This window comes from Metopolophium dirhodum, chromosome 3 (genome assembly GCF_019925205.1).
Source record: "Metopolophium dirhodum isolate CAU chromosome 3, ASM1992520v1, whole genome shotgun sequence".
NCBI classification, from domain to species: Eukaryota; Metazoa; Arthropoda; class Insecta; order Hemiptera; family Aphididae; genus Metopolophium; species Metopolophium dirhodum.
Genome location: NC_083562.1, coordinates 21,516,419 through 21,541,832, shown reverse-complemented (window position 1 = coordinate 21,541,832; position 25,414 = coordinate 21,516,419). Strand labels below are relative to the sequence as shown.

General features: G+C 26.7%; 2 protein-coding genes across 3 annotated transcripts in view; both read right to left on the bottom strand.

The window, feature by feature from the left end:
* LOC132941715 (dynein axonemal heavy chain 10-like) overlaps positions 1-11,168 on the bottom strand; it is a 42,350-nt gene extending 31,182 nt beyond the window's left edge. The window contains exons 1-15 of the mRNA XM_061009865.1: positions 10,952-11,168; positions 10,453-10,642; positions 9,366-9,774; positions 8,740-8,937; positions 7,200-7,264; positions 5,841-6,234; positions 5,548-5,737; positions 4,639-4,825; positions 4,192-4,449; positions 2,703-2,893; positions 2,293-2,491; positions 1,369-1,616; positions 1,070-1,214; positions 836-982; positions 620-767 (exon numbers count right to left, since the gene is read on the bottom strand). Coding sequence (XP_060865848.1) covers positions 620-767; positions 836-982; positions 1,070-1,214; positions 1,369-1,616; positions 2,293-2,491; positions 2,703-2,893; positions 4,192-4,449; positions 4,639-4,825; positions 5,548-5,737; positions 5,841-6,234; positions 7,200-7,264; positions 8,740-8,937; positions 9,366-9,609 — 2,614 coding nt within the window. The 5' untranslated portion in view covers positions 9,610-9,774; positions 10,453-10,642; positions 10,952-11,168. The remainder of the gene's footprint in view (positions 1-619; positions 768-835; positions 983-1,069; positions 1,215-1,368; positions 1,617-2,292; positions 2,492-2,702; positions 2,894-4,191; positions 4,450-4,638; positions 4,826-5,547; positions 5,738-5,840; positions 6,235-7,199; positions 7,265-8,739; positions 8,938-9,365; positions 9,775-10,452; positions 10,643-10,951) is intronic.
* Positions 11,169-13,751: 2,583 nt separating this feature from the next.
* On the bottom strand, positions 13,752-22,820 carry LOC132941503 (uncharacterized). Of its 2 annotated transcripts, none has more exons than XM_061009590.1 (12): positions 22,582-22,820; positions 21,825-22,067; positions 21,668-21,744; positions 21,240-21,288; positions 20,609-20,886; positions 18,550-18,751; positions 17,277-17,453; positions 16,743-17,172; positions 16,393-16,443; positions 14,769-14,831; positions 14,274-14,450; positions 13,752-14,047 (listed from the first exon to the last, which is right to left on the bottom strand). In XM_061009590.1, exons 2-12 carry the CDS (start codon positions 22,013-22,015, stop codon positions 13,847-13,849), a joined length of 1,896 nt encoding a protein of 631 aa, XP_060865573.1. In that variant the 5' UTR covers positions 22,016-22,067; positions 22,582-22,820; the 3' UTR covers positions 13,752-13,846. The 2 variants fall into 2 exon arrangements, with proteins under 2 accessions (XP_060865573.1, XP_060865574.1); XM_061009591.1 differs by lacking the exon at positions 22,582-22,820 and adding an exon at positions 22,154-22,258.
* Between the last annotated feature and the right edge of the window lie 2,594 nt (positions 22,821-25,414).

Sequence of the window (25,414 nt, the reverse complement as noted above, 5' to 3'; positions counted from 1 at the left end):
CAATAACCTAGGAGCCTTCTATTAAATTTTCAAGCTTTTTTACTCAACAGATAAAATTTTATTGATATTTATAGAAAAAAAAACTAAAAAAATTGAAAACCGACAATGGCCGTAAACAGCTCAAAAAGAGTCAAAATATTCGGAAAATGTTATGGTGCATAGAAAATGGTAATATAAACATTCAGTCAAAATTTCATGTCCCTACGGTCATTTGTTTTAGAGTTACACCAAAAACCAAAATCGATTTTCTCGAAAACAGATTTTGCGTAAAAATTCCCGTTTTTCCTTAATTTTTCTTTTGTTTTTCACGTCGCTTGTGAAAACTACTGGGAAATTTTTACTTTTGACCCCCCAAAGTACCAACTATATTCACTTTCCTATCAGAAAAGTTACTATTGAAGAAAATCCAAGCACTTTTACTGTCCTAAAAGGTGATGACAGACACAAAAATAAAAAAAAAAATTAAAAAAAAAAAAAATAAAAATAAAAAAAAAACACACATCATTGTAGAATCAATACATTCATCGCTTCGCTCAGAATCTAAAAAAATTATAAAAAAAAAAACACACACATTGTAAAATCAATACATTCATCGCTTCGCTCAGAATCTAAAATCTACCTGTATTAGTTTTTGCTCCAATACAAACAAGTATGTTGGTATCCATTTGACATACAGCCAATGATTTTGCTTTATTTGTCCAGTCAATTAATTTTAACCGTTCATAGCATTTCATTTGATCAACAATACTTTCATACATTTCTACAACCTAAAATGATTGTATACAACATCGTCAACACTCATAATACTTTATAATTTTAAAATTCGTCATTTTACCTTAAATTTTAAAGGCATATTAAATTCATTAGCTGATTGGAAAACAGTTATGGGTTCTTTAATTTTATCAAATAACATTCGCACCCAGAATATTGATCCAGAAATTGGAGGATGATGTCGAGAAACTGGAGGAATATTTTGGTGAGTCTAAATAATATAAAAATATTAATAATTAATATACGTAATAAATAATATTATATGGATAAAATTATGTTTAATGTACATTATTCTTACCAAAAACCATGTTTCAATTGTTGTTAACTCATTTTCATACTGTCTCAAAATCGATTCATACTTGGTTTTAAGTTGCTCTTTGAAAACAGGTCTTGAAGTAAACTTTTGAAGCCTCTCCAAAATTAAATACGCCTCTTTACATGACCTTTATTAAAACAAAATGATTATAAAAATTGGTATTTTATTAAAACGTTAATCCAGCCAAAAAATCTGCTTTGACCACGAAGCATTTTTCAAATTATTATTTTTTAACATAATATAGGTATATAGATACAAAGTAACTAAAATGGTTTAAGTACCTTAAATTATTAAAACACCAGTCAATAAAAAGTTTGCATTCTTCTTCAACTCTTAATACTTCCAAATGAAATTCTTTTAAAAACAAATTCCAATTTTCCACATTATCTTCACAAAATAAATCAAAATCGATTGCATCAAAAACTTTGTATAGAGATTTAACCCTACTTATCATAACATCCAACCCGATCATATCCTTAATAACTGATCTTAATTCTGGACCCAAAATGTTCAAAAATTGATTAATTGTCTAAATAAAATAAAGAAATAATACATTTATTTTAGTAACTTTATTTTATTTGCTTTACAACATTTATTTATAAAATAATTTTTACACACAACTGCAGGAAAAATCAAATCTATTTTTGATTTTTTTAAAGTGTCAATGCATGATTGATGATTCAATCGCTTGTATTACATTAAAAGTATAAAAACGTATTAAATACGTTATAATCAGGAGCGTGCTCACAAAAGGAGAAAAGGATGTCTTACTCCCCCCTCAATGATTTTTTTGGTCATACAAAATATATGATACAGCAATGAACGTATATTTACCAATATATAACATGGTCTGAGAATATTCTAAAATGTTATATCCTCCCCTCTTTGACAATGATTTATATGTAGTACCACTAATACAAATATAATACTATATAAGTAGTAGATTATATTTATTTTAAGTTATATAATATATTAATGGTTATTATGAATAGTTTATAGAAAATTGCATTTTTATTTTAAATTCTGTCTTATGATAATGTTAATCATTAAGCTAAGATAAAATAAAATATATTACCTCAACCATCTATCCAATCGCCATGACTTTGGCTTTGGTAATGTAAAAATTAATTTACAAATTGTAAATGTATTTATAGTAAATAAAAAAAAATATTTTTATATGTAAGCTGCAAAGCCAAAATACTTACTACCACTATTTCATGAATATCTTTTGCTATACGTTTAATATATTCTATTTTGTTAAACAGCACACATTTATCAAACTCCCAACGTTGAAATTTAGACTTTTCAATAGATCTTCTAGTTTCTAAATATTCTGCTGACCAAACATCCAACATTTTCGTAGCATTAAAAGACATTTCTGATATTTCTTCGATATTTTTATTTCTAAAAAAAAGTGTTAGGTAATATGTTGATATGTAAGAAATTTTTTCAGACTAAAATATAATGAAAGTAGCCATGATATATTTCAATCATCTAAAATAACAAAGGGTAAAAGCCAAATATATTTATTTAGGTTATAAAACATAGTGTGTAAAAATGGCTTAATATGTTTTGTTAATTTATATTTATATAAGTATAATTAGTAATTACTTACTTGAAAATTAATTTTAAGTCACCTAAATTTTGTCCAACATTTTCACATAAACCATTTGAAATTTGCAAAAGCAATCTTAACATATTTACGTCTTTACCAAAATATGGCGATAACACCCATATAGTTCTTAAATCATCAAACCAAATAGGTATAATTTTAATTATTGTATTAAAATCTGCTGATATAAAATCCTAAAATTGATTGAGACAGTTGTAATTTGTCAACACATTCAAATTGTTGATACAATTATAGTAAATTTAAATTAAAAAACAAGAAATAAAAAAGTGGGTACACTCTGCTATATATTAGGTGTCTAGAGAAGCCACTGTAATGGATGTATCATATTTGAATGATATGAAATCATTGTACTTATACGAAAAACGATTTTGTGCAAAGACGGTCTGTCAGCCAATAATTTATATTACTAAGGGCCTCACTATTACCCTGTATTTTATGATATTATTGTGATTAAAGATATTTATTTTACTATTAGGGCATTAGGCTACAGCAAGACGTAAGTTAAATTAATTTTTGCCAAAAATATAATATTAGAATAATATTTTTAAATTATAATAAAATAACTAAAATCTTTATTCTTTGTTTCAATATTTAATTTCGTTCAAATTTAAACTTAAAATGTCAATGAAAAAATCTGTGTTTATATATTTTTTATATTTTTTGTTACAGTATAAAATACTTATAGGAACCTTGTATGAAATTCTAAATTTCAACTATAAAAATTGGACATTTTATAAATTTTCAAGTACAAAATAATTTGGAAATTTTCAATTTGATAAATTTTGTCAACATTTTAACTTTAAATACCTATAAAAATTCCTGCCTATGTAGTTTTAATATTTTTAAACTGCTATAGTAACATTGTATAAGAATTCTTGTTTTCAACATTTTTGAATCACGAACATAAATAGAAAAAAAAAATTGAAAAGTGAAAATTAAAATTGTCTATAAATACTAAATTTAAGATTTACTAAACAAGTCAAATATTTTGAAAATTCTACGAGTTGCACTAAAAACCAAAATCGATGTTGTTGAAATCCGATTTTGCGTAAGAATTCTTGTTTTTCCTTAATTTGTTTTTGTTTTTCCCGAAGCTTTTGAAAATTACTGGAAATTTTGATATCCTGAAGGCACTTATTAGATTAAGTTACCCATCAGAAAAGATACTAAAGTCAAAAATCGAAGCATTATTTCGACTACTTATCATGTCCACAGACAAAAAAAAACACATATTGTTGTAAAATCAATACATTCATCGTTCCGCTCAGAATCTAAAATTATTTTTTTATCATAATAAATAGTAAATATGCAAAATACATTATTAAGATATAATGCATTAATGTATATAAAACTTAAAATGTGTGTATAATATTACTTTGTAATATGAAATACCTAATAACCTAACCTAATAAAATCAACAGAGAGCGTAATATATTACCATTTACCAATTAATATAAATTAATATAAATACCTTATAATGTTCCATGATGAGTGAAACATATTTTAAATTGTCTTTTGCTATACCACACGAACGAATAAATTGTAATTTAACAATTTTAAATTCATCCCATATGTTTTTAATTGCCTGTGTACAGTTTGATGTTTTTTCTACTACATCGAGAAACAATTTTGTATCTTCAGATTCAAGTTCATCAATAATTGATCTAACTGATGCTTCGCTGTTTTTCCAAAAATTAAACTCTGAATGGATAGTCTCTCGCTCTTGAAACTATTTATTTTAAATAATCATGAATTTGATTCATTATTTACATTTTTATATAAGATATTATTACATAATTTAACTTGATTTCTCAAAATCAATCATCAAACGATGAATATAAATTCTAATAGTAGCTTAAAATGTATTGTATAAATTTGTTCTAAGCTGCAATACTAACTTTACGATTACAATAATTACCTCAAAAATACTAGAACAAAGATTTTTCATTTTTGAATTCCAAGTTTCTAGTATATTTACACATTGAAGAATCATAGCAGGAGTTTTTTCAAGAGATTCAGCTATTTCTTCTACATTGTCTTTGGTAAGACCACTTAAGTATTCAGTGGCTTTCAAAGATTGTCTTTTCAACATGTAATCTATTGTCCTAAAATACAATTTAAGCTATAAAAACCTGTGATCTTTAATATAGTTTATGTATTTAAAATAAAATAAAATATGTATTTCATAATGTGATAATTTAAAAAAAATAATATTTTAGTTAGGAATACGCTACTCTAACTTTTATTAGATTTTTTTTATGAATAGTACCTCTGTAACGAAGTATTTTCCGATTAATAAAATATATTTAATGTTAATAATTACTATACAATAATAATAAAACGAAGAAAGTGAATTTTATTGAAGTTGACTAGTCCCCTAATTTTGCCTGTTTATATGTTTAAAAAGTGGGTGATGGGCGCCAAAAAAATTCTTGCACTGGGCGCTGAAAAAGCTAAAGCCGGCCCTGGGAGTACCTACCTGACATTTTTATCATAAAAACCATATTATTTTATTTAAATTAATTCATTTTTGTTTTACTTTTGTTCTTTTAATATTTTATTTTCGTTACGAATTGCGTAATTTATATGACTTTTTGATATATGTTTTTTAAATGCTGAGATATAGTACGAAAGTATGAAAAATTAAAGAAATACTGACTTTCATCTATGTAAGTACTACCTATATATAATCAAAAAAATATTAATATTTAACATATATCATATATGATAATATATACTACCTACTTTATTTCTTAATTTAAATAATATCTTAAACAAATAGATAGGTAGGTACTAGGACTTTTGGACAAAACATAGTATACCATACCACTTTAATTTATCTGATAAACATTGCAATTCTATTAAAAAGTTATGTTTCAATGGTTCTGATGAGGCCAGTTTATTTATATCATACAGTGGTAATGACTCAAGTATAAAAAGTTCACGTAGTGATATAATTTTTTCCAAGTCAACCGAATCAAGTCTCTTTTCATAATCATCAGGACGCTCTCTGCTAACTAAAAAAGGATATGAATTGTTATAATCATCAAACATTTCAACATTTGATAGTAACCGATGAAAATATATTTATTTTTTTTAAATAAAATGTTAGGTACTTACGAATTTCATAATCATGTTGAGCTTTAATTTCACAAGTTATTCGTATAAATGTTGATGGTATACTTGCTGATGCCAATGTTTTAATAATATTTTTTTCAGTGCGAGTAGTAACACAGTCGTGTAAAAATGGATCAATTAAAAGTTTTTTTACAGATGGTATCCAGATGTTTTCCAATTCTTTTTCCATGGATTTAATTAAACAGCCACCTTTATTACCAATTAAAAATTGACTAGGCATATAAAAATCAGCTTCTTCTTCTAAATCATAAACTGGAATAATTGAGTTTGTATTCTTAACAAAATACAAATATCTGAGGTCTACATTAAGATTTCCAATCATACATCCAAAATGAATATGAAGTTCTGGTAATGTAATTATTTTTTCTTGAATCACCTAAATGAAAATATATATACGTAATTTAGTAATTATTAATATATAATTAATATAGAGGTATAAATAATAAGAACTCGGTCGCTACTATAGTCAAGAATTTAAATGTGTTTGAAAAACAACAATTTTTAGGATTTTATATGAGTGGACTATAATAATATATACAACATAAATAATTAATAGAATTTGTAAGAACATGCAAGCTCATAGGTATCTTAAGATATTTTTATTTTTTTAAGTATTTTGAACTTTTTTTATTTGAACTTTAAATGCTTATAGAAAAATTGTGACTAAGGGTTTATAACATTTTTCAAACCCCGTTGTAACAATATATTAGGAGCATCGTATTAAATTTTCAAGTTTTTTTATCCAACCAATAAAATTCAATTGACATTCATGGAAAAAAAACTAAAAAAATTGTAAACTGAAAATGTCCGTAAACAGTTCAAAATAAATCAAAATATTTTGAAAATGTTATCGTGTATAGAAAATGCTGGTATAAACAACCTGGGGAAAATTGCATATATATACGGTCATTTGTTTTAGAGTTACACCAAAAACCAAAATCAATTTTGTCAAAAACCGATTTTGCGTAAAAATCCCCGGTTTTTCTTAATTTTTTTTTTTGTTTTTCTCGGCGCCTGAAAATTACTGGGAATTTTAAATTTTAACATCCCCAATGCACCAACTAGATTCACTTTCCCATCGAATGAGATACTGAAGTTGAAAATCTAAGCATTATTTCAACTATAAAAAAAAAATACTTATCTTGTGTTATCTTGTACAGACACAAAAAAAAATAAAAAAACACATCATTGTAAAGTCAATATATTCATCGCTCCGCTACGAATATAAAAGTTCGTAAAAAATACTTAATAAAATAGATATGGTTTCCGTGTTTACTAACACATAGATGCTGTAACGATAAATACCTATGTTTAATTTTAGATACCTACTTAGTAACTTACTTTTACTCTTTTAAATAATTTTTCCGAATATTTTTTTACTCCACCTTCGTCAGCCATTTGTATAGCTAAAAATTAAATGTATTATTATTCAATAAAGCTAATAATTGAAGTAATTATAAACTATTAATGTTAACATTAATTCCTTTTTTTTATTTGCATCTAAGATTATCTTTTAATGACTATAATAATAATTTAAAATGTGTACATTCAAAAATATTAAATATACCTACCTAATCAAACATTATTAAAGGGATTTGAATTTAGAATTGAAGGATCAATTGGATAGGCAATTTTTTAACATTCTGGAAGCATTCAAGCATTCTGGAACTGTTGAGTTTTAAAATATACTACATTATTACAATATAAGTGTATAATTATGTATCCTCGTTTAGTCGTTTGTGTTATAATCTAGGGCTGGATTTAGACTTTCAAATGCCCGGGGCAAAAATTTAGTTAAGGAAAAAATGAAAAATTTGGAAACTCGCATATGTTATAACTATCTATCTAAAGGCTAAAACGTGTTTATTCCAAATTTGAAATACCACTGTTCATTTACCACAAATTTCAAAATTCATTTAAAAATAACCATATTATGATAATTTTATAAAATTTTAAGAAAAAATAAGTACCTATATTAATCTCATAACATTTTATTTATTAAAATGTTGAATTAAACCTTCACACTATTACATTAATAATAAATTATAATTACAGTTTTATACCTCACTAATGTTTTAAATACCTATACCGATATTGAGTCTTTGTATCTACCTAATTAAAATTATGTTGTTATATTTTATCTCATGTTTACCTATTATGTAATAATATTAAAATATAAGTGTCGAGCTATAATAGTTGTAAACTGAAAGCTAATAAAAAAAAAAATTAAAAAAATACAGTTTAATTAAATTTAATACTTTAAAATTTTTTTATACAGTAAATAGTACAATCAAAATGAGTTAAATCAAAATTGTTAAATATAAATACATTTTTATAAATTTGGTACTTTTCTTGATTTTTTCTCTGCAAAGTAGTCTGTAATTTCATCAAATTATAAAAATCCAGTTATTAGTACACCATTTTCATTCAAATTTTTTTTTTAAGTATTCCGGCATCCATATGCCCCTGAAACATCTGCTGCCCGGGGCAAGTGCCCTTAAAACCCTCTGTCAAATCCAGTCCTGTTATAATCGTTAAATATTATATTCCCAGTAATATTATATTGCTATCACATATATTAACTCAAATCTATTTTTAAATTTAATATTGGGCATATTTAATTTTGGGACTATGCATTATTTGTCTACTTCTATGTGCCTATATGACTATATGACATAATATGTAATAGCAAGTAACAAGAACAACGTGTTAAACGTACCTACGTAGGTAATCATTATTATTTTTATGATTCCAATTTACTTTATGCAAATTCGCTCAATACACATCCACAAAAATACATTTATACATCATGATTTTACACACAATACACTTTTGTATTATGTAAACATTTGATCATCGACATAATTTGGAAATAAATTACCAGTATCTGGGCTAGAATAACCATCTCTGGACTTTCCGTCATCTGATTCATCGTCAGTGTCTGTTGCTGGCGAGTCACCACTAGTTAACGTGTCTTCTCTATGAACGTATTTTTTCTTTTTCTTCTTATCTTGATGATGTTTTTTTTTTTTTTTTTTACCATCAGACTCTCTCAACGATTGAATTTCAAGTTCAGACACTATAAAATATTAATAAAATATTAATAGCATATTAAGATATATAAAAGTAATGTTAATAGTAATAAACAACAAAATCACGAGGAATTTATAAAACATATTATTATAAAGTTGAGATACAAGAGATTGTTGAAACACTATTTTGAGAATTTAACATTTAAACACTTGCATTCATGATTCAAAATGGCAAATTGTATACTAAATTAGTATTATTAATTGTATAAGAAAACAACGAAACGTCGTTCGCGCTAAATAAAGTCGTTGCATAATTTTTTCATAAAAATCGTATAGGTATTATACCTATGACGTGTTATGACTTATAATATAGTTATATGTCTTATGTACAGACTGCAGTTTAAGTCCATTGATTATTATTTAAACAAAACATAACATATAGTGTCATAGTGATATTTAAAAATAAAATACTTACGTTCTTCTTCGACTTCAATTTCCTCTTTGATGACTTTTTTTACCGTAGTTGTATAAATGTAAAATATATTTGTGTTCATATTTCTGTTTACTGTCGAAGATTCGAGATACTGGATAAATTGTTGTCTTAGTAATCCTTCGTCTTTGTTCAGAGTTTCTCCAAACAGTTTAACTGTCTCTCTTTCAGTTCCAATTTCGAAAACGTTGTTTATACATTTTACAAACCACAATAATCTGAAGTCCATTTTTACCAAAATATTTTTTTTAAACTACTGTAGATTTATTCACAATTAAATAATTCGTGTTGATATGGCATGTATTTGTGTGAAAAATACGTTAGGACTCCATTTTAAATTAAATATTGTATTGTCTGAATTGTGCATTTTACATTCCACAATAACTCTGACTTCCTAAATAACAATATTTTTAATAGTTTTTTTTTGTGTTCATTAGAATATAGGTATTCATATTTACAATGATATTTTGAATACAAATTTCAACTTCTTTATCATTAACAGTACCTAGCTATATTATGAGGAGGACCGTGAAGTTTTTGTAATTGCATCTTTTTTTCCAAATAGGAAGTGAGTTTAAATTTTGTTTCGTAAAACTGTTACTTTTGGTGCAGTTTTAGTATAATTTTAAAAATATTTAATACTGTGTATAAAATAAAAATTTTGAATCGCCTTCGAATTGGGCATACTTTTGCAACACACAACCACCTCATGGCTAGAAAAGACCCTCCCATATGCGAATCATGCGGTGTGGAGTTCACTGTCAAACACATACTTATTGATTGTTTCAAGTACTCAGACTCAAGATCCAAACACCACATACCACAGCAATTAAGTGAATCCATTCAGCCCGATCTCCAATCAAACATCAACATAGTCAACTTCTTAAAAGAAATCAAATTATATAACCTAATTTAAGCCTTAACCAAAATGTAAACCATAAAAAAAAATGAATGTAATTCAATAACTAATGGCCTAGTAGCCGATGTTTTTATGTTCAATAAAAAAATTAAGTGAAAATAGCAGTGCAGTACACATTTATATTATATTTGTTAAAATATTTTAAATTCTCACATTTTGAATGAAGAAAATTTCTTCTAAATTTCTTCATTTAATGGATGGATTGCCCGAAAAATTGAGCAGCAATTATCTGGTTTATTACTAATAACTAAGCTTCAATTACGATACCACCGTCCATGGTCCAATGGTCCATCGATGTTCAATGTTGTAAGAAGTTTCTTCAGATATAAGAATATTTGTAATGCTATAATACAGACGGTTCATCGACTTTGAAAACTTAGAAAAATAACTTATAGTGCAATACAATAATTTAAGTAATATTTGTATTTAATTTTGTTTTATTATATAGGTATATTTAATTTTTTTTTTTTTTTTAAATATTTACAATACAAAATTTTGAAATTTATAAGTACCATTTTTATTATACTTTAATACAATAATGGAACAAATTGAATGTGTCTTTTAATAAAATAACTTCCTACTTAGTCATGAGAAACATAATAGTGATTATTTAAATCTAGTAAAAATATAAACTAAAAACTATAAATATTACCTGCACCTATATTGAAACACATATTTTTCTAATATTCAAGTTTTTCTTTTTTAATTGTATTAATTAAACTACCAAAAAGTACAAACACATGTTATCTAAAGTAAACATAATTCAACAATTTACATAAAAAATAAATTGGTACTTTAGCATAATACATTTTAAAGACGGACTTTTGCATGCACATGCACTTCTTTACTATTATTTAGAAAAGTCATACATAAATAGTATACATAAAATAAATCGATATTTGTAGAATGCATGTAGTAACCAGTAGGTTGGTGTACCTATACATACACTACCTATCGTATATTACGGATAAACAACAATTTAAATAACCTGGCAACAAAACGAAAATAATATCGGTCCGTAACTATGCAGGTACACTGCAGATCTATACTGATCGCGATGTAGGCAGGGGCTCATTTAGGGGGGGAGAAGGAGGCAATTGCCCCAGTGGCAAATTTTTAAGTAATAATATCTATACACTATGCACACTGTATATTTTACCATGTCTAGGTATGGATAATATAAATTGACAACCCAAATTTCAAGTTTTTACGAATGTTTTTAACCAAATTACAATAAAAAAACTCCCAAAATTAAAAGTCTATAAATAGCTCAAAAATGGCTAAAATTTTCCGAATTTTAAACCGTAAGGAACAAAATCCAACAAAAAATATCTCTTGTCATTTTTCATTTGAAGCAATATTTCTGGTAGTAAACGTCGTCCGTAATTATTTAATATTATAAAATCGTGAAATCGTCTTTAACCGCTTTTATTTCAAGTAGCGTTTCGAAAATCGAAAAATGACCTCTCTAAAGTACCAGCTCAAGAACATTACCTTTCAGAAAAGATGCTATACTTGATACTTTTGAGCAAGTTTAGAGGGAGAAAAACTGTTTACAGAATAAAAAAGAAATAAACATCATTGTAAAACCATACAATACAAAATAAATCGTAATTAATCTTATTTGTCATATGAAATACCATACAATTTATTGCCCCCCGACCTCGATGCTTCAATTCACGGTTGGAGATCGCTATCTAGTACTATATAGATGTCTCATGTCTGTGACTATATACCACCGTTCACTACTAAGCTGATAATATTAAAATAGCTACTCTCAATAACAATGAATAGTTAATAATAAGTAATAACTATAATAAAGTTTAAGACGTAACAACACAAAATATTGTTTACTGTGTGTTTGTGTAGAATGTAGATAATAATTAAAATGTGGTTTGGCAAAAAACCATTAAAATATAAAAAAATGTGAAGTTAAAAAATTATACATAATATTATTATAAAGGTTTAATTAGAATAACATACTTTTAAATTTCGTACTACACACTGCACTTTTTGTGCTACACAAAGTGTGTCGTAATACACACAATTTTAGGGACTGGCACTGGCACCTCCCAACAATATATTTCATGAAAGAAACGATTTGGTTTTTATTTATTTTAAGCGTCACGCTACTCACGCATGGAGGTTATAATATAATTATAAGATGTAATCAAAAGTTTATGTTTTGTAAGGACCGTGGTATAGATTTCAGTGTCTGTTTGTGCAAGGTATACGCGCGTGAAATGTGCGCGCAGAACTTTTGGGGATTTCCACTTTACCGCCCGCTGGACGGAAAAAGGACACTTTCCAACACTTCAACCGCCATCGAAAACAAAACTTTCGGTGCAGGCGTGACAAAATTTCCGACCTTGCCACACATACTATTTTTTGTCACGCCTCTGCATTCATCGATCACGGCAAAGGTCATCATCGAAAATACATTCGTTATTACATTCGTATACATTTCGAATTTTCAAGTGGGCACCCGTGTCCCGTAGGTATCTGCCATGCCCGGGTGAGGGATGGCGTACTCTCTCTCTAGACACCGTGACTGCCCGAAGAGAAGTGCCACCTGTGGCCGAGGTTCGAACAGGCGACGATGCGCGTCGCAACCGACGCCTTAGTCCACTCGGCAACTCCGTCCCCCTCAATATGTGTTATACTCACGGCTTTAGATAGTGCTACCTGTGGCCGAGGTTCGAACAGGCCGTGGTTACACTACTTATACTTTACTTACAGTGGCGTGTAACATAGGATCCAAGTGTTGCTCAGGCAACACCTTAATATGGGTGAGTGGGTATTGATAGAAGAAAAATAGGAAATTGTACAGGTCGGTAGAACAGTATTATGAGGGGTACGTCACCTAAAATTATTTGAGCAACAGTAATTTTTTTTATGTTAAGTACACCTCACTGACTATACATATTATATTACCACAATATTACAATTATAATGATAGTTATCTATAGCCTATAAACTATAGGTAGGTATCTACCACCTACTAAATTCTTTCAATAATTTTTGGACTTGTTTGTTGATCTTGTCCAAAATATGACTGATGGATGAATTTAGAAACATTGTATTTATTTCTGGCAGTTTCTGTTTGTTGGCAATCGCCAAGGTGAGGCTTCACAAATTGTTTAAATTATTTTTAATGAGTATAAGAAAATATCATAATAATATTAAGCATGGGGGAAATTAACAAATACCAAAAAAAAAAAAAGGAAAAGTTTGATTTGTACGAATATAGATAGTTATATTAATATATTATAAATTATTACATAGGTACCTTGTACAGCTGCTGTACTTGTTCATGATATGTAAAATCAAAAATAATTCAAATATACATTTTTAAGGAATCAGGAGATTATTGTTTTTAAAACATAAAGGGACAATGGGAAACTAGAAAAGTCTATAATATTGAATAATAAGTAATTTCATTTGACTTAACATCAATTATAAATGATTTTATTGTTCAATGACTACTTTAATGAATAATTGTATAGATAAGCACTAAGCATTACAAATCAATAATAACAAATCATAATCACAAAGTTTTCTTATTCAGTAGTTGGGCTTTCATTAGAGCTAATTCATTGGCATTCTGTTCAACGAGCTGTTCGAGTCCTCGAACCCTCTGTAATATCAATTCACACATGTCATGACATGCAGTTGGATTTTGAGCTCTGACAGTTAATTCAGCCAATTGGCTATTCAAATGTGTCTGATGATGAAGTAGAACTGTCATCTATAATAAGATCGAAAAATAAAGTAAGCAATTTACAAGTTAGTATAAATTAACAAAATAGCAGAATATTAGACAAACTAATGCATATTTGATCATTTAACTAAATATATGATTATTTAATATTTATAGCCTTATAGTCAAGCATGTTAAAATCCGAAACATTAATTTTTTAGAGGCACTATACAGTAAAATTGTCTTCTATAAAATAAAAAAATATAACAATTACCTGTCGAACAATTATTGCTAGTTTGTCCACGTCAGAATTTGAATCTAATAGATCAGCCACATGTTGAACTTCTGCTCCCAAACAACTTTGCAGTTCATGGTGTACTTCGTCATCAGTAAGCTTATTTAAATAAACGCGGAGTGCAAGTCTTAAAATTTTACACTGAAGCGCACACCTCTAATAACATGGTTAAAATATATTCATGAATAAAGTGTCTATATTTTTTTAGAAATGTAATGATTTGTATTACTTTACTTATATAAGTTACATAGCTATGATAAAATTGAACAAAATGAATATAGAACCTAAGAAGCTTTTATACTATATCAAGAAAATCATGTGCATAGTATCATCTAAAGTACTCTCATATTATTAAATATATACCAAATATATATGTAAAACTAAATTTAAAAATATATTACTAATCATTACTAAGCAGTTAGGAATTAAATTATTGTTAATTGTTATGTTACCCAAACTATATCATTAATTTACCTGTTCGGCAGTGAGGGACATAAATTGATCTTGAGGCACAATATTGAATGGACAACCTAATACCTTTAAAATAAATAATGATTAAGAGGATGTGATACCCGCTGTGTTGTCTCCGTTTTACAAGTGCGTAACATAACAAATTTTACGCTCGGCAGAACACGTGTAGCTCCGTTAGCTTCAAAATTAGAGCGAATTGACTTCTTATAAAATCCAAAGGTAAGATTGTTATCTAGGCAACCTCATGGGCTTTTTATTATATTTCTATTTTAACGCAAGTTATGAGTATTTGAAAATTGTAAATTGTTTTTACATCTTAAAATACTCATACCTCGCTTTACAATTAAAATATATTAAAAAGCCCATGAGATTACCTAGATAATAAACTTACCTTTAGATTTTATAAGAGGTCAATTCAATCTAATTTTTAAATAAACGAAGCTACACATGTTCTGCTGGGCGTAAAATTTGCTATCTTACGCACTTGTAAGATGGAGACAACACATGCGGGTATCACGTCCTCTTAATGAAAAAAAATTAACAATAGTAAAAACAGACATGCTTAAAAATGTATAACCATGTTATTCGTATTTTTTTATTTTCGATTTAAAATTGAGTTTCAAAATATAACTTAAATAGCAATACAAAAAATGTTCATAAAGGGTTATAAAAATAATCATTGTTTTAGTTTGAAAAATAATTTTATGCATAGTATATAATATACAGTATAACCCAGAAGTCACATATCACCCTTAGTATCTCCATGGAAAATCAATATATTTAAATGCAGTTTTTAGGCGAATAAGTTATTTAAATTACTAAAATAGCCATTTTGTTGATCGTATTTTTTAAAACAGTTTAAAAAAATATATTAAAATGTAATGAAAATTGCCCAAGTTAGAGCTAATTATTATTTTGAATTTCTAAGAATAATAGTTATGTTACCTATGCATACGGCATTAGCAATACGATTCGCATGTTAATTATTACAATCACACTGATTTTTCAGCTAAAATTAAAAATAATAATTAGATCTAACTTGGGCGATTTTTATTAAATTTTAATATTTTTTTTTTTTTACTGTTTTATAAAATACAATCAACAAAATGGCTATCTTGGAAATTTAAAAAACTTATTTGTCTAAAAAATTGTTTGAACATTTTTGAATTTTCGAAAAAAAAATCGAATATTATGCTATCAATCAGAATTTCTATACTTATTACTGTAAAAAAACTGCATTTAAATATATTCATTTTTCATGGAAATACTAAGGGTGATACAGGATTTCTGGGACATACTGTATACCAACTATAGCCAATTTGAAAGATTTTAACATCACCATAACATTTAAATTACAACAGATTTAAACTAAAATTAAGTATGAATTATTTTACTAGAATATTGAAGTATTATGATCCAATTAAAAAAATTTTTTTTTATTTTTCTTATTTTGACAAAACCTTTCTTTAATTTTAAATTTATAGTGCTTAGATAAAAACAAAATTAAAATATTTCAGTATACTTTGATAAAAAAAAAAATAGGATTATAAGTAAAATATCTTAGTATTTTTATTACACACTAAAATTGATAAATATTTATTTAGGTAACTAGCTAATATTAACTTACATTTAATCTCAATCTCAGATTACATAAATCTTCATATTGTCTAAATATGTTCTGAAAAATAAAACAATTTTTAATTCTTAGACATAAATAAATATAGTTACTAAAATTTAAAAGTATATATATATTCTTTTAATATAAATGACTTATTAATTAAGAATATTAGATTTTTTTCAATAACTGAGACTGGTAAAAAGTATTATCCTTCACACTAAGATCTACAACAATATATACATTTATCATCTGAAAGCATGAACAAAATAAACATAAACAGTTAAAAACTATGTGTGTGTAATGTGTATTGTAGTAATTTAGTGTTATCATAAAAATTAAACTTAAATATAATAACTTACTTTAGAAGAAATATCTTCATTTGCTGTTAATTCATTTTCAGTTAAAGATATTAAATTTGTTTGTGCACATGATGTATCAGCAGCACTATCAGATGCTGCTCCTGAGTCAACTTCTGAACTCGCTTTACTAACATCTTGACAAGGTTCGACTATAGATAATAAATCTTCTAAATCTCTTTCGGGGCTATAATCTTTATCAAAAGGTTGACTTGAATCAAATTTAGGTTTTAACTTATCCATTTTAGCATCTGTATTTTGTATATCAATTGACAAGCTATTTTCTTTTTGAAACTGTGTATCTGAATTTACAGACGATGATGAATCAACTTTAAATATCACATTAGTATCTTCATCTAAGTGAGGAGAACTCTCACAAACAGTAGTTTGAACTTGCTCGTTAATTACCTTCGTGTCAGGTGGTACTGGTAAACTGAAATTTATAAATCATAATAATTATTTCAAACTCTAATCTTTGAATACGCATGTGGGATGTATTAAAAAAATTGAGAAATTAGTTTTTGAACATTGACCAACTTTTCATTATCAGCAATAACACTAGATGGCGGTGTCTCTATTAAAGTACCGTCACGAGTTAACACAAATGACTGCTGACCAATTATTAGTCGTCTTGACATTTCTGGTGACTTGTCACCACCTTGACTGTCGAGCCATTTACGATTGTCTGGAGTTAATACACTACCAGGTATACACCTATGAAACATTAAATTCAAACATAGATAATTATAGTAATAAATAGGTTATATATTTGGTTATTTAACTGTAAAATATATTTAAAAATTTATCTTATCAATACATTAGTAATTATTTATTTCACTTGTATTTAAATATAAGTACCTAATGTATACGTTAGTTTATTATATAACTTTTTTTTTTTATAATAATTTTATTACTTAACCATATTTCATATTTGTAATAACTACTAGCAAGAAAAGATAGAAAAAAATATGATGTATTTAAAATCAAACAAACCACTACTATCAGCAAGTTATGGTGTTTTACCAACATTAATTCTGTGTTTTAACTATTTTTAATTCAGATAATATAGTATGCATGAATGCATGATACAATAATTGATAGGTACCAGAGTCATAATTTATGTTATTAAAATATTATTTATGGTCAAATTTAAACTGAATGTCATTAAATAGTATACTATATTTAAATGTAAATTGAATATTAAATGTCATTAAATGATAAAAATAAGGAAGCGCATAAAAATCCAAAAATATTGTGTCTAAAACACATTTTGGCCAAACATTTTTATTAAACATGTATTTTAGCAGAACCATATTTTAGCCGAAAAATATTTCAGGCGGCAGTATTTTATCAGATAAATATTTCAGCAGACTGTACTTTGGCTGACAGTAATTTAACAGACAAATATTTTCGCTGATAATATTATAGTTAACAGCTAAAATACATTTCGGAAAAAATATTTGCTGGCTAAAATATGGTTTGTCCAAAATTTTATTTGGCTGAAATATTTTCTGTTAAAATATTATTCAATCTAAATATTTGTTAGCTAAAATACTGTAGACGACATTATTTTTGGACTTTATACAGCCCCAAAAAAATAATACAATTATCGTGATTATTTTTCATCAAACATTATAGATAATATGCTAGACATACACATGTTATGTTCCATAATAAAGTAAAGTATGATGTCAATCATTCACCTCTTAAAATGATCATAGACATTTTTGTTTGAGATTGTTTCTCTATAGAATGTATATTCATATTTAAAGATTATTAGATGTCTTTATTTGTAAAGTATATTTAATACCTAATTTTTGTGAGAATGTTTTCAGCAGCTTTATTAAATCGATTTGAGGTTTGTTTTGGACTTTTTTCTGTAAATTGCATAGATTTAGTTGTTGGAACCATGACTCTTGAAGAACCTTTTGGGCACGTCATATCTCGTTCGTGTTCTCGAAGTTTTTCCATGATTTTTGCAACTATTACTGATGGGCTCGCATGTGGTGGTCCTATAAAATAATTATAAATGAGAACTATATGTTCAAAAACAAATAGAATGTATACACAATCATTTTTATAATAAGCCTGCTTCAAACAATATCAAAATTAATAATTGTTTATCAATACTAAAAATTAAAAATTAATTATTTAATTATGTGTACAATGTATTCATAATTGACCAATTCACAAATAATTTTTATAGTAAATAATAGAATATAATAAATAAAGAAAAAATTGTACTTTCCTATTTTTTTTTTTATTTTTTTTTTTTAAATTGTATTAATGATCAATGACAAAAAATGTATTATAAATGCTTTGTATAAAATGTGATGATTAAGCTTTTCTAACTAGATATTAGCACGAGGTAAGGTGAGGCTTAATATTCAGCAAATGTCATATAGCTAAAACAAACCTATTAAACTGTCTAATACAGTCATTAAATAGGTACAAATATACTTAACTAAATGTGTGTTTAATACTTAAAGTGTATTGCAATAACAATACTATTGTAATTATTATGAACCATAAAAAGTATTTTAAATATGATACTTAACAATACATAACACAAAGGCAAGTGGTTTAAAACAAATTTCTATTAACGAATTAAAAAATTAATGTGATTTAAGTATAATTGTATTAGGTAAGTACTTAGTAATTTATGTAAAAAGCTAAATCTTTTTTACTGACAACATAAATATACCGTCTGGTTACTTAACAACTATTAATACATAGAGATTTAATAATTAACTTTTAATTAATTTAAAAATTGACAAATTACTCACTAATTAGTATATTGAAATTCCTTAATATTTCCAACAATACAATAACAATGCCTTGAATGTTAAATCAATTTTATTAATTTATTTTAATATTCATTTAGAATTTCATATTTATAATACTTTTTATAATTATAATTAAAAACATTAAATATGTTTTAAGTATATTAATCAAATAGCTGAATTGTTGAAGTTTAATAAATACGATGACTTCATAATTTTAATTTCACCAACAATTATTCCAGGGATGCCATTTGGGGGTTAACTTTGGCACTACTATTTTTTTCTCAAACTTATTGTTAACATACAATTTACAAATGCCGATGGCTGATGCATAAAAGCTAAAATATAGTATGAAATCTATAATAAATATAATGTGATATGAATGGAGGTAATTTATACTTATTATTGTTATTATTGGTATATGTATGTCAAAAGCTATTTTCAATTTCCAACTTACTAGTTTTTTTAATTCATCAAAATATCAAATAATAATAACCCTTCAACCCCCATGCATACATAAAATACATCATTATCACTACTATATCATTTACTATGATGAAAACAAAATGGTGTGTCGATAAAAAAAACAATTAGCCTGTTTAAATTTTGGCATCCCAAACAAAAAACCCAAATGGCGCAACTGAATTAGTCATAAACCGTTAACGTAAACTGTGTTATAAAAATAATTGTATCCAAATAATAATAGTAAATTAAAATTTTTAAAAATATTTAATAAATTTGATAAATCAAAAAATGTATTTCTTAAATAAAATTATAATGAAGTTGATAAGATACTCAATACTACAGTTATAATTATAACATGCAAAAAAAAATAACAAAGAAAAATCTATACAGCAACAAAACAATCAACAAATTTGGCACAACAGCTGTAGAATGAACTTACATAATACAATTGTTTACTGAAACACCTGTAGATTGATGTTCCATCAATGTACCTGAATGAAAAGATCTTCTTCCATTAATATTTGTTAATATTTATATTATTAATATATATACATTTTTTACTAAAAACTTTATAAAATATCAATATGAATGTAATAAACTATAACATCAACAACCACCTACCAGTTAATCCACGGTAACCCCATAATCCAGATTCATACATATAAATGAGTTCTTGTTGGTGTTTTAAGTACTCTTCCACAGAAACTCCCTTTAGTTGGGATGGCTGTAAAAATCTCTTGGGAACACGTCCATACTCGCCGTATGTAGTTGATTCAGTTCCACCGCCAAATCCTAAGCCAAGTAATATTTCTTCAGGATCTGGTTTACGGGCGTTTAATAATTTGGAATCAATACTAGAAGTTTGACTCTCAGCTTCTGATGGTGCACGTACAATATTACTTTTAAAAAAATGAGATAAAAAAAGAAATATTACAAATATGTTTAAAATATCTTAAGTAATAAATCCATCATTATAGCTTTTGTATGTCCCAGTTAATAATCATAATAATAATCATATTATTACACTATATATTGCTATATAATTACAATAAAAGTACTATCATAGATTGATTATATAAAATATAGGTATGTATCAGATATTTATAGCTTATATTGAATTACATTTTTATAAGCCTATAGTTTAATAAAGAAAATCTTAAATATTGTAAATCAAATTTATGCTATGATAGGTATATTAGTTCAATATAATAAAATCAACACTTTGTAAGTAACACAAATAAACAAAGATTACCTTTCAGTTGTTACAGTGACATTTGGAATAGATCTAGATAAGTGTCCGGCTACAAATAAAACACAAAATTGAATATATTTAAATTTATATCTCATATAAAAAAACATGTCTAATATTTTTATGAATCAAAATTCAAAAGTATGATGAATAGTATAATTTATAATTTATATCCATTATTGTTGGCACATATTATAAAGTATTCATATACATTTAAAAACATTTCTATTATATATATCATTAAATTTTAAAATAATTTAATTTTGTTCAGTACCTATAAACATAGTAGGAATCCGTGCACGTTAAGAGCATGACCAGTTAGCCGTCTAAAACCAGTTTTTCCCGTGTTCCCTGGTCTTGCTCTTAATGTGCACAGATTATAAATAATTAAAAAATTAAAATTAAAATTAAATAGGTACTTAAAATATTACCTTCTGCTCCTAATGTAAGATTATCAACATCCAAACTATTTAAGAGTGTAGAAGATTCTACGTTATCAAAATCTTCTCTAAAAATAAATAGAATGTAACAATTAATTAATAATCATCAAGTGCATTTTATAAACAAATTATAAAAAAAAAAAATTACTTTTGATCAACAGTTGTGATTAATGAATCTACCCATTCTTGAATAGTAACAGGACTCCTATTTCGAGGAGTAGCAGAAGGTGGTCTTTTTAGTTGACCTTCAGTTTCTTGAATATTTTGTTCATTGATTACATATATATCTCCCAAATTTTCTACCATTACTTCAGGAACTTGATCATAATCTTCAGCCATTGTAGTTGTACTTTCATAATTTGATATACTTTTTAAACCAACCAGGAAATTCCTTCAAAAAATGTTAGAACCGTAAATTACAAGTTTATTAATAAATCATAATATTATGTACTTATAATATATATTACTCAATAGTACCTAATAATCAATAATTACAATTGTAAATAGACAAGGTAAAATTGTATCCATTTCATTAGAATTCACCAAAAATGAAATTATATATATTGATATCTAAACCTATAAATGTTATAAAATATTTTAATTTTTTATTTAATGTTTTCACTTTTGAGGCTAAAATTGTTGAGGGTATATATTTTAAACTATCAATATATAAATTTCTATTATATTCTTATAAAATATTAAAATTACAATTATTATTACCAATTATCTATCTATAAATCTGATAAACTATTTTTTTTTTTCATTCAGAACTATCATAAATAAAATAAGTAACCTATATTATAAAATATATTAATATTAGTACTAGGTACTGATAAGTAATTATTTATTTTTATAAAAAATTGAAGAAATTTAATTGTATTATATAGGTAATAATTATGGCTTACCAAAAATATTATAACATATTAATAAGAATAAGTAAACTATCTAATTCAATTTTAATAATTTTAGAACTGAACATATTTTTTTTTCATATATTAATAAATGTATTTCAATTAAATTAATTATTTATATAAATTTACTAGGTACACTAGCTATTATTATACCAAAACAATATAATAAAAATTAGACAAGAAAAAAAAATTAGAGTAATTTAATAAAGCCAAAACAATTATTAACATTTAACAATAATAATATTATTTGTATTTATAATCGCATTTATCACGAAAGTATAATATGATAAGGTCATATAATATTATAATCTAGCATTGATAGTGCCGTACTGCTTATCAACAAACAAGGTGATATTGATAAACAAGGTGTATTGGTAAACATAAATAAATATCACGGACTAAGATATAAAATTGTTTAAATTGTTTGTACATCTTATTATCTTAAACACTCATAACTCGCTTTAAAATTAAAATATAATAAAAAACCCATGACAGGGGCGCCCACAGAAAATCAGCTCAGTGGGTGCAAATTTAAATTTATGTTATACATACATATGCAATCACATATTTACATTAATATACACTGATTTTTTGTTCATTAAAAAAAATCCCAGTGGGTGCAATGGCACCCACTGGCCCCTCTCTGTGGGAACCCCTGGCCCATGATGTCCTATTTTTTACTTTCTTGATTTTTAATCAAGTAAGTATGGTAATTGAAATCATAAAACAATTGAAATGAAAAAAGTCTGAATTTTGAAAACTTCAAGAATTTGTGTTAAATAGGAAAATAATAAAAATGTAATTCAGTAATGATGAGTAAGTGGGTAATTTAACTAGCTTTAATATAAAATATTAATGAGAAAGATTTGATATCACACCCAAGCGGTAGGGATGTACTTGAATCCATAAAAACGTCGGTGTAAACAGTCCCAAAATTTCTATTTTTTTAACTTTTCTCCTAAACTATGATAGCTAGAAAGTTGGTTGATAACATTGGATTATATTTCCGAAACTGGAGAACGGATTTTGTTGTTTAGGGTCTTGTTAGATTCGCATTGGTTAGGAGAAGTGCAGTGAAGATTTTCAGAACTTTATCTTTAATTCACTACATAACATAAAAAAAAATTAAAACAAATTTTATTGGGCGTTTTTTGATGTTTTTCAGCTTTACAGCTTTGTAGTGAATTGTTAATTAGAGATAAAGTTCTGAAAATCTTCACTGCACTTCTCCTAACCAATGCGAATCTAACAAGACCCAAAGACAACGAAATCCGGTTTCATAGATCTATCCAACTAAATGAAAATGAAAATGATTTTTAGTAGGGCTGTTCACATCGACATTTTTCTGGATTCAAATTGTTATACCACTTGGGTGTGATACCAGTTAATAAATTTCTAAAAATTAAAAATCAAGAAAGTTTACATGCCGTCCCTGACTTGACAAGCGTTTTTTTATAGATAATAATCTTACCATCAAATTTTATAAGAGGTAATCAGACTCTAATTTTAGAAATTATTATGATTATAAATTATAATCGTTATTGACTATTGTGAACTTAAAATTTGCCATGTTGCGCATGGGTCAGAGAGAAAACAAATAGTGCGTTGACATCCTCTTAACGTTTAGAAAGAATATACGAGATATTAGCTAATAATGATTTGTTGCCTTAAATAAGGTTTATAAAAATATAATATACCTAGATGTAATTTTGGGTCTATAGTATGAAACTATTTATCTACCTTTTGGAGTATTTTGGACCATATTTTATTTTTTTTTGTTATAACCTTTATCAGGGCCCCTTTGAGGATTTAGAATTTGGCGCCCCGGGACAATTTCCCCCCGTCGTTCCCTCCTCTAAATACGCCACTGGTGCTGCCTGACCATCACAGAAATTTCTAATTTGAAAATATAAAATCACATTTTGTAATTTCAAATTGGTATACCTACTCGTTCCAAAATTAATTTTACATTTACCGTATTCTATTTATTTTTCATTTATTTAATTAAACAGTAGTTTGTACGTACACATTTTTTTTTTTTTTTTAATTGGTCATTAAGCCCGGAAACTATGGCCATTAGCTGTTTGTTTTTTATTTGTAGGGGAGGATACTGTTGGTTGGTAAACACGTGTGTGTAGTTTTTGGCAGATTTTCAAGTGGGCACCCGTAGGTATCTGCCATGCCCGGGTGGGGGATGGCGGCACTTGTTCTCCGGACACCGTGACTTGTCCGAAGAAAAATGCCACCCATGGCCGAGGAATCGGGTCGACTGCGTCGCAGCCAACGCCTTAGTCCGCTCGGCCACTCCGTCCCCCCCACGTACACATTTGTCACCAGAAGTAAACTGAAAATTTCAATTTTATTTTTTATTAACATACCTAATATATTTTTGAATTTTTGAGTGCATAAATATATGCATATAATTTGACAATTAAAGTTGTTTAACAACACATTGTGAATAATAGTATAATCTAAATATTGGTAATATGGAATATTGAGGGGCAGAGCCCCCCACGACTATGTGAGAAATTCATAATATTGTAGCACCCCCAATATTTGAACTCTAGTTGCACCACTGAGGCACAGCCGCATAGCTCTCTTCCCCAAAGTTTATGACCTCATTGTGTCACTGTAACCTACTTACAGATTTATATTATAATTATTAATTCAACAATACTGTTAAGGTTAAAGGTTTAGTTGAATCAGTTGAACTCCGAGTCATTTCCGGTTTATACGTAGGTACCTACCTACTCATATATAATATAAAAATATCTATACAGTATACTTCTCCCTATTTTTTTTTATCAAATATTTATGGTCTAGTGAT

What these genes read in the sequence shown, in the direction of transcription:
- LOC132941503 (XM_061009590.1), bottom strand. Translation starts at nt 22,015, where the DNA reads ATGGCTGAAGATTATGATCAAGTTCCTGAAGTAATGGTAGAAAATTTG. An exon ending in GTCACTGTAACAACTGAAAG is followed by an intron (nt 20,887 to 21,239) that starts GTAATCTTTGTT and finishes TTTTTTTAAAAG; the next exon opens with TAATATTGTACGTGCACCAT. An exon ending in AACATTCTCACAAAAATTAG is followed by an intron (nt 17,454 to 18,549) that starts GTATTAAATATA and finishes AATGTTTCATAG; the next exon opens with GTGTATACCTGGTAGTGTAT.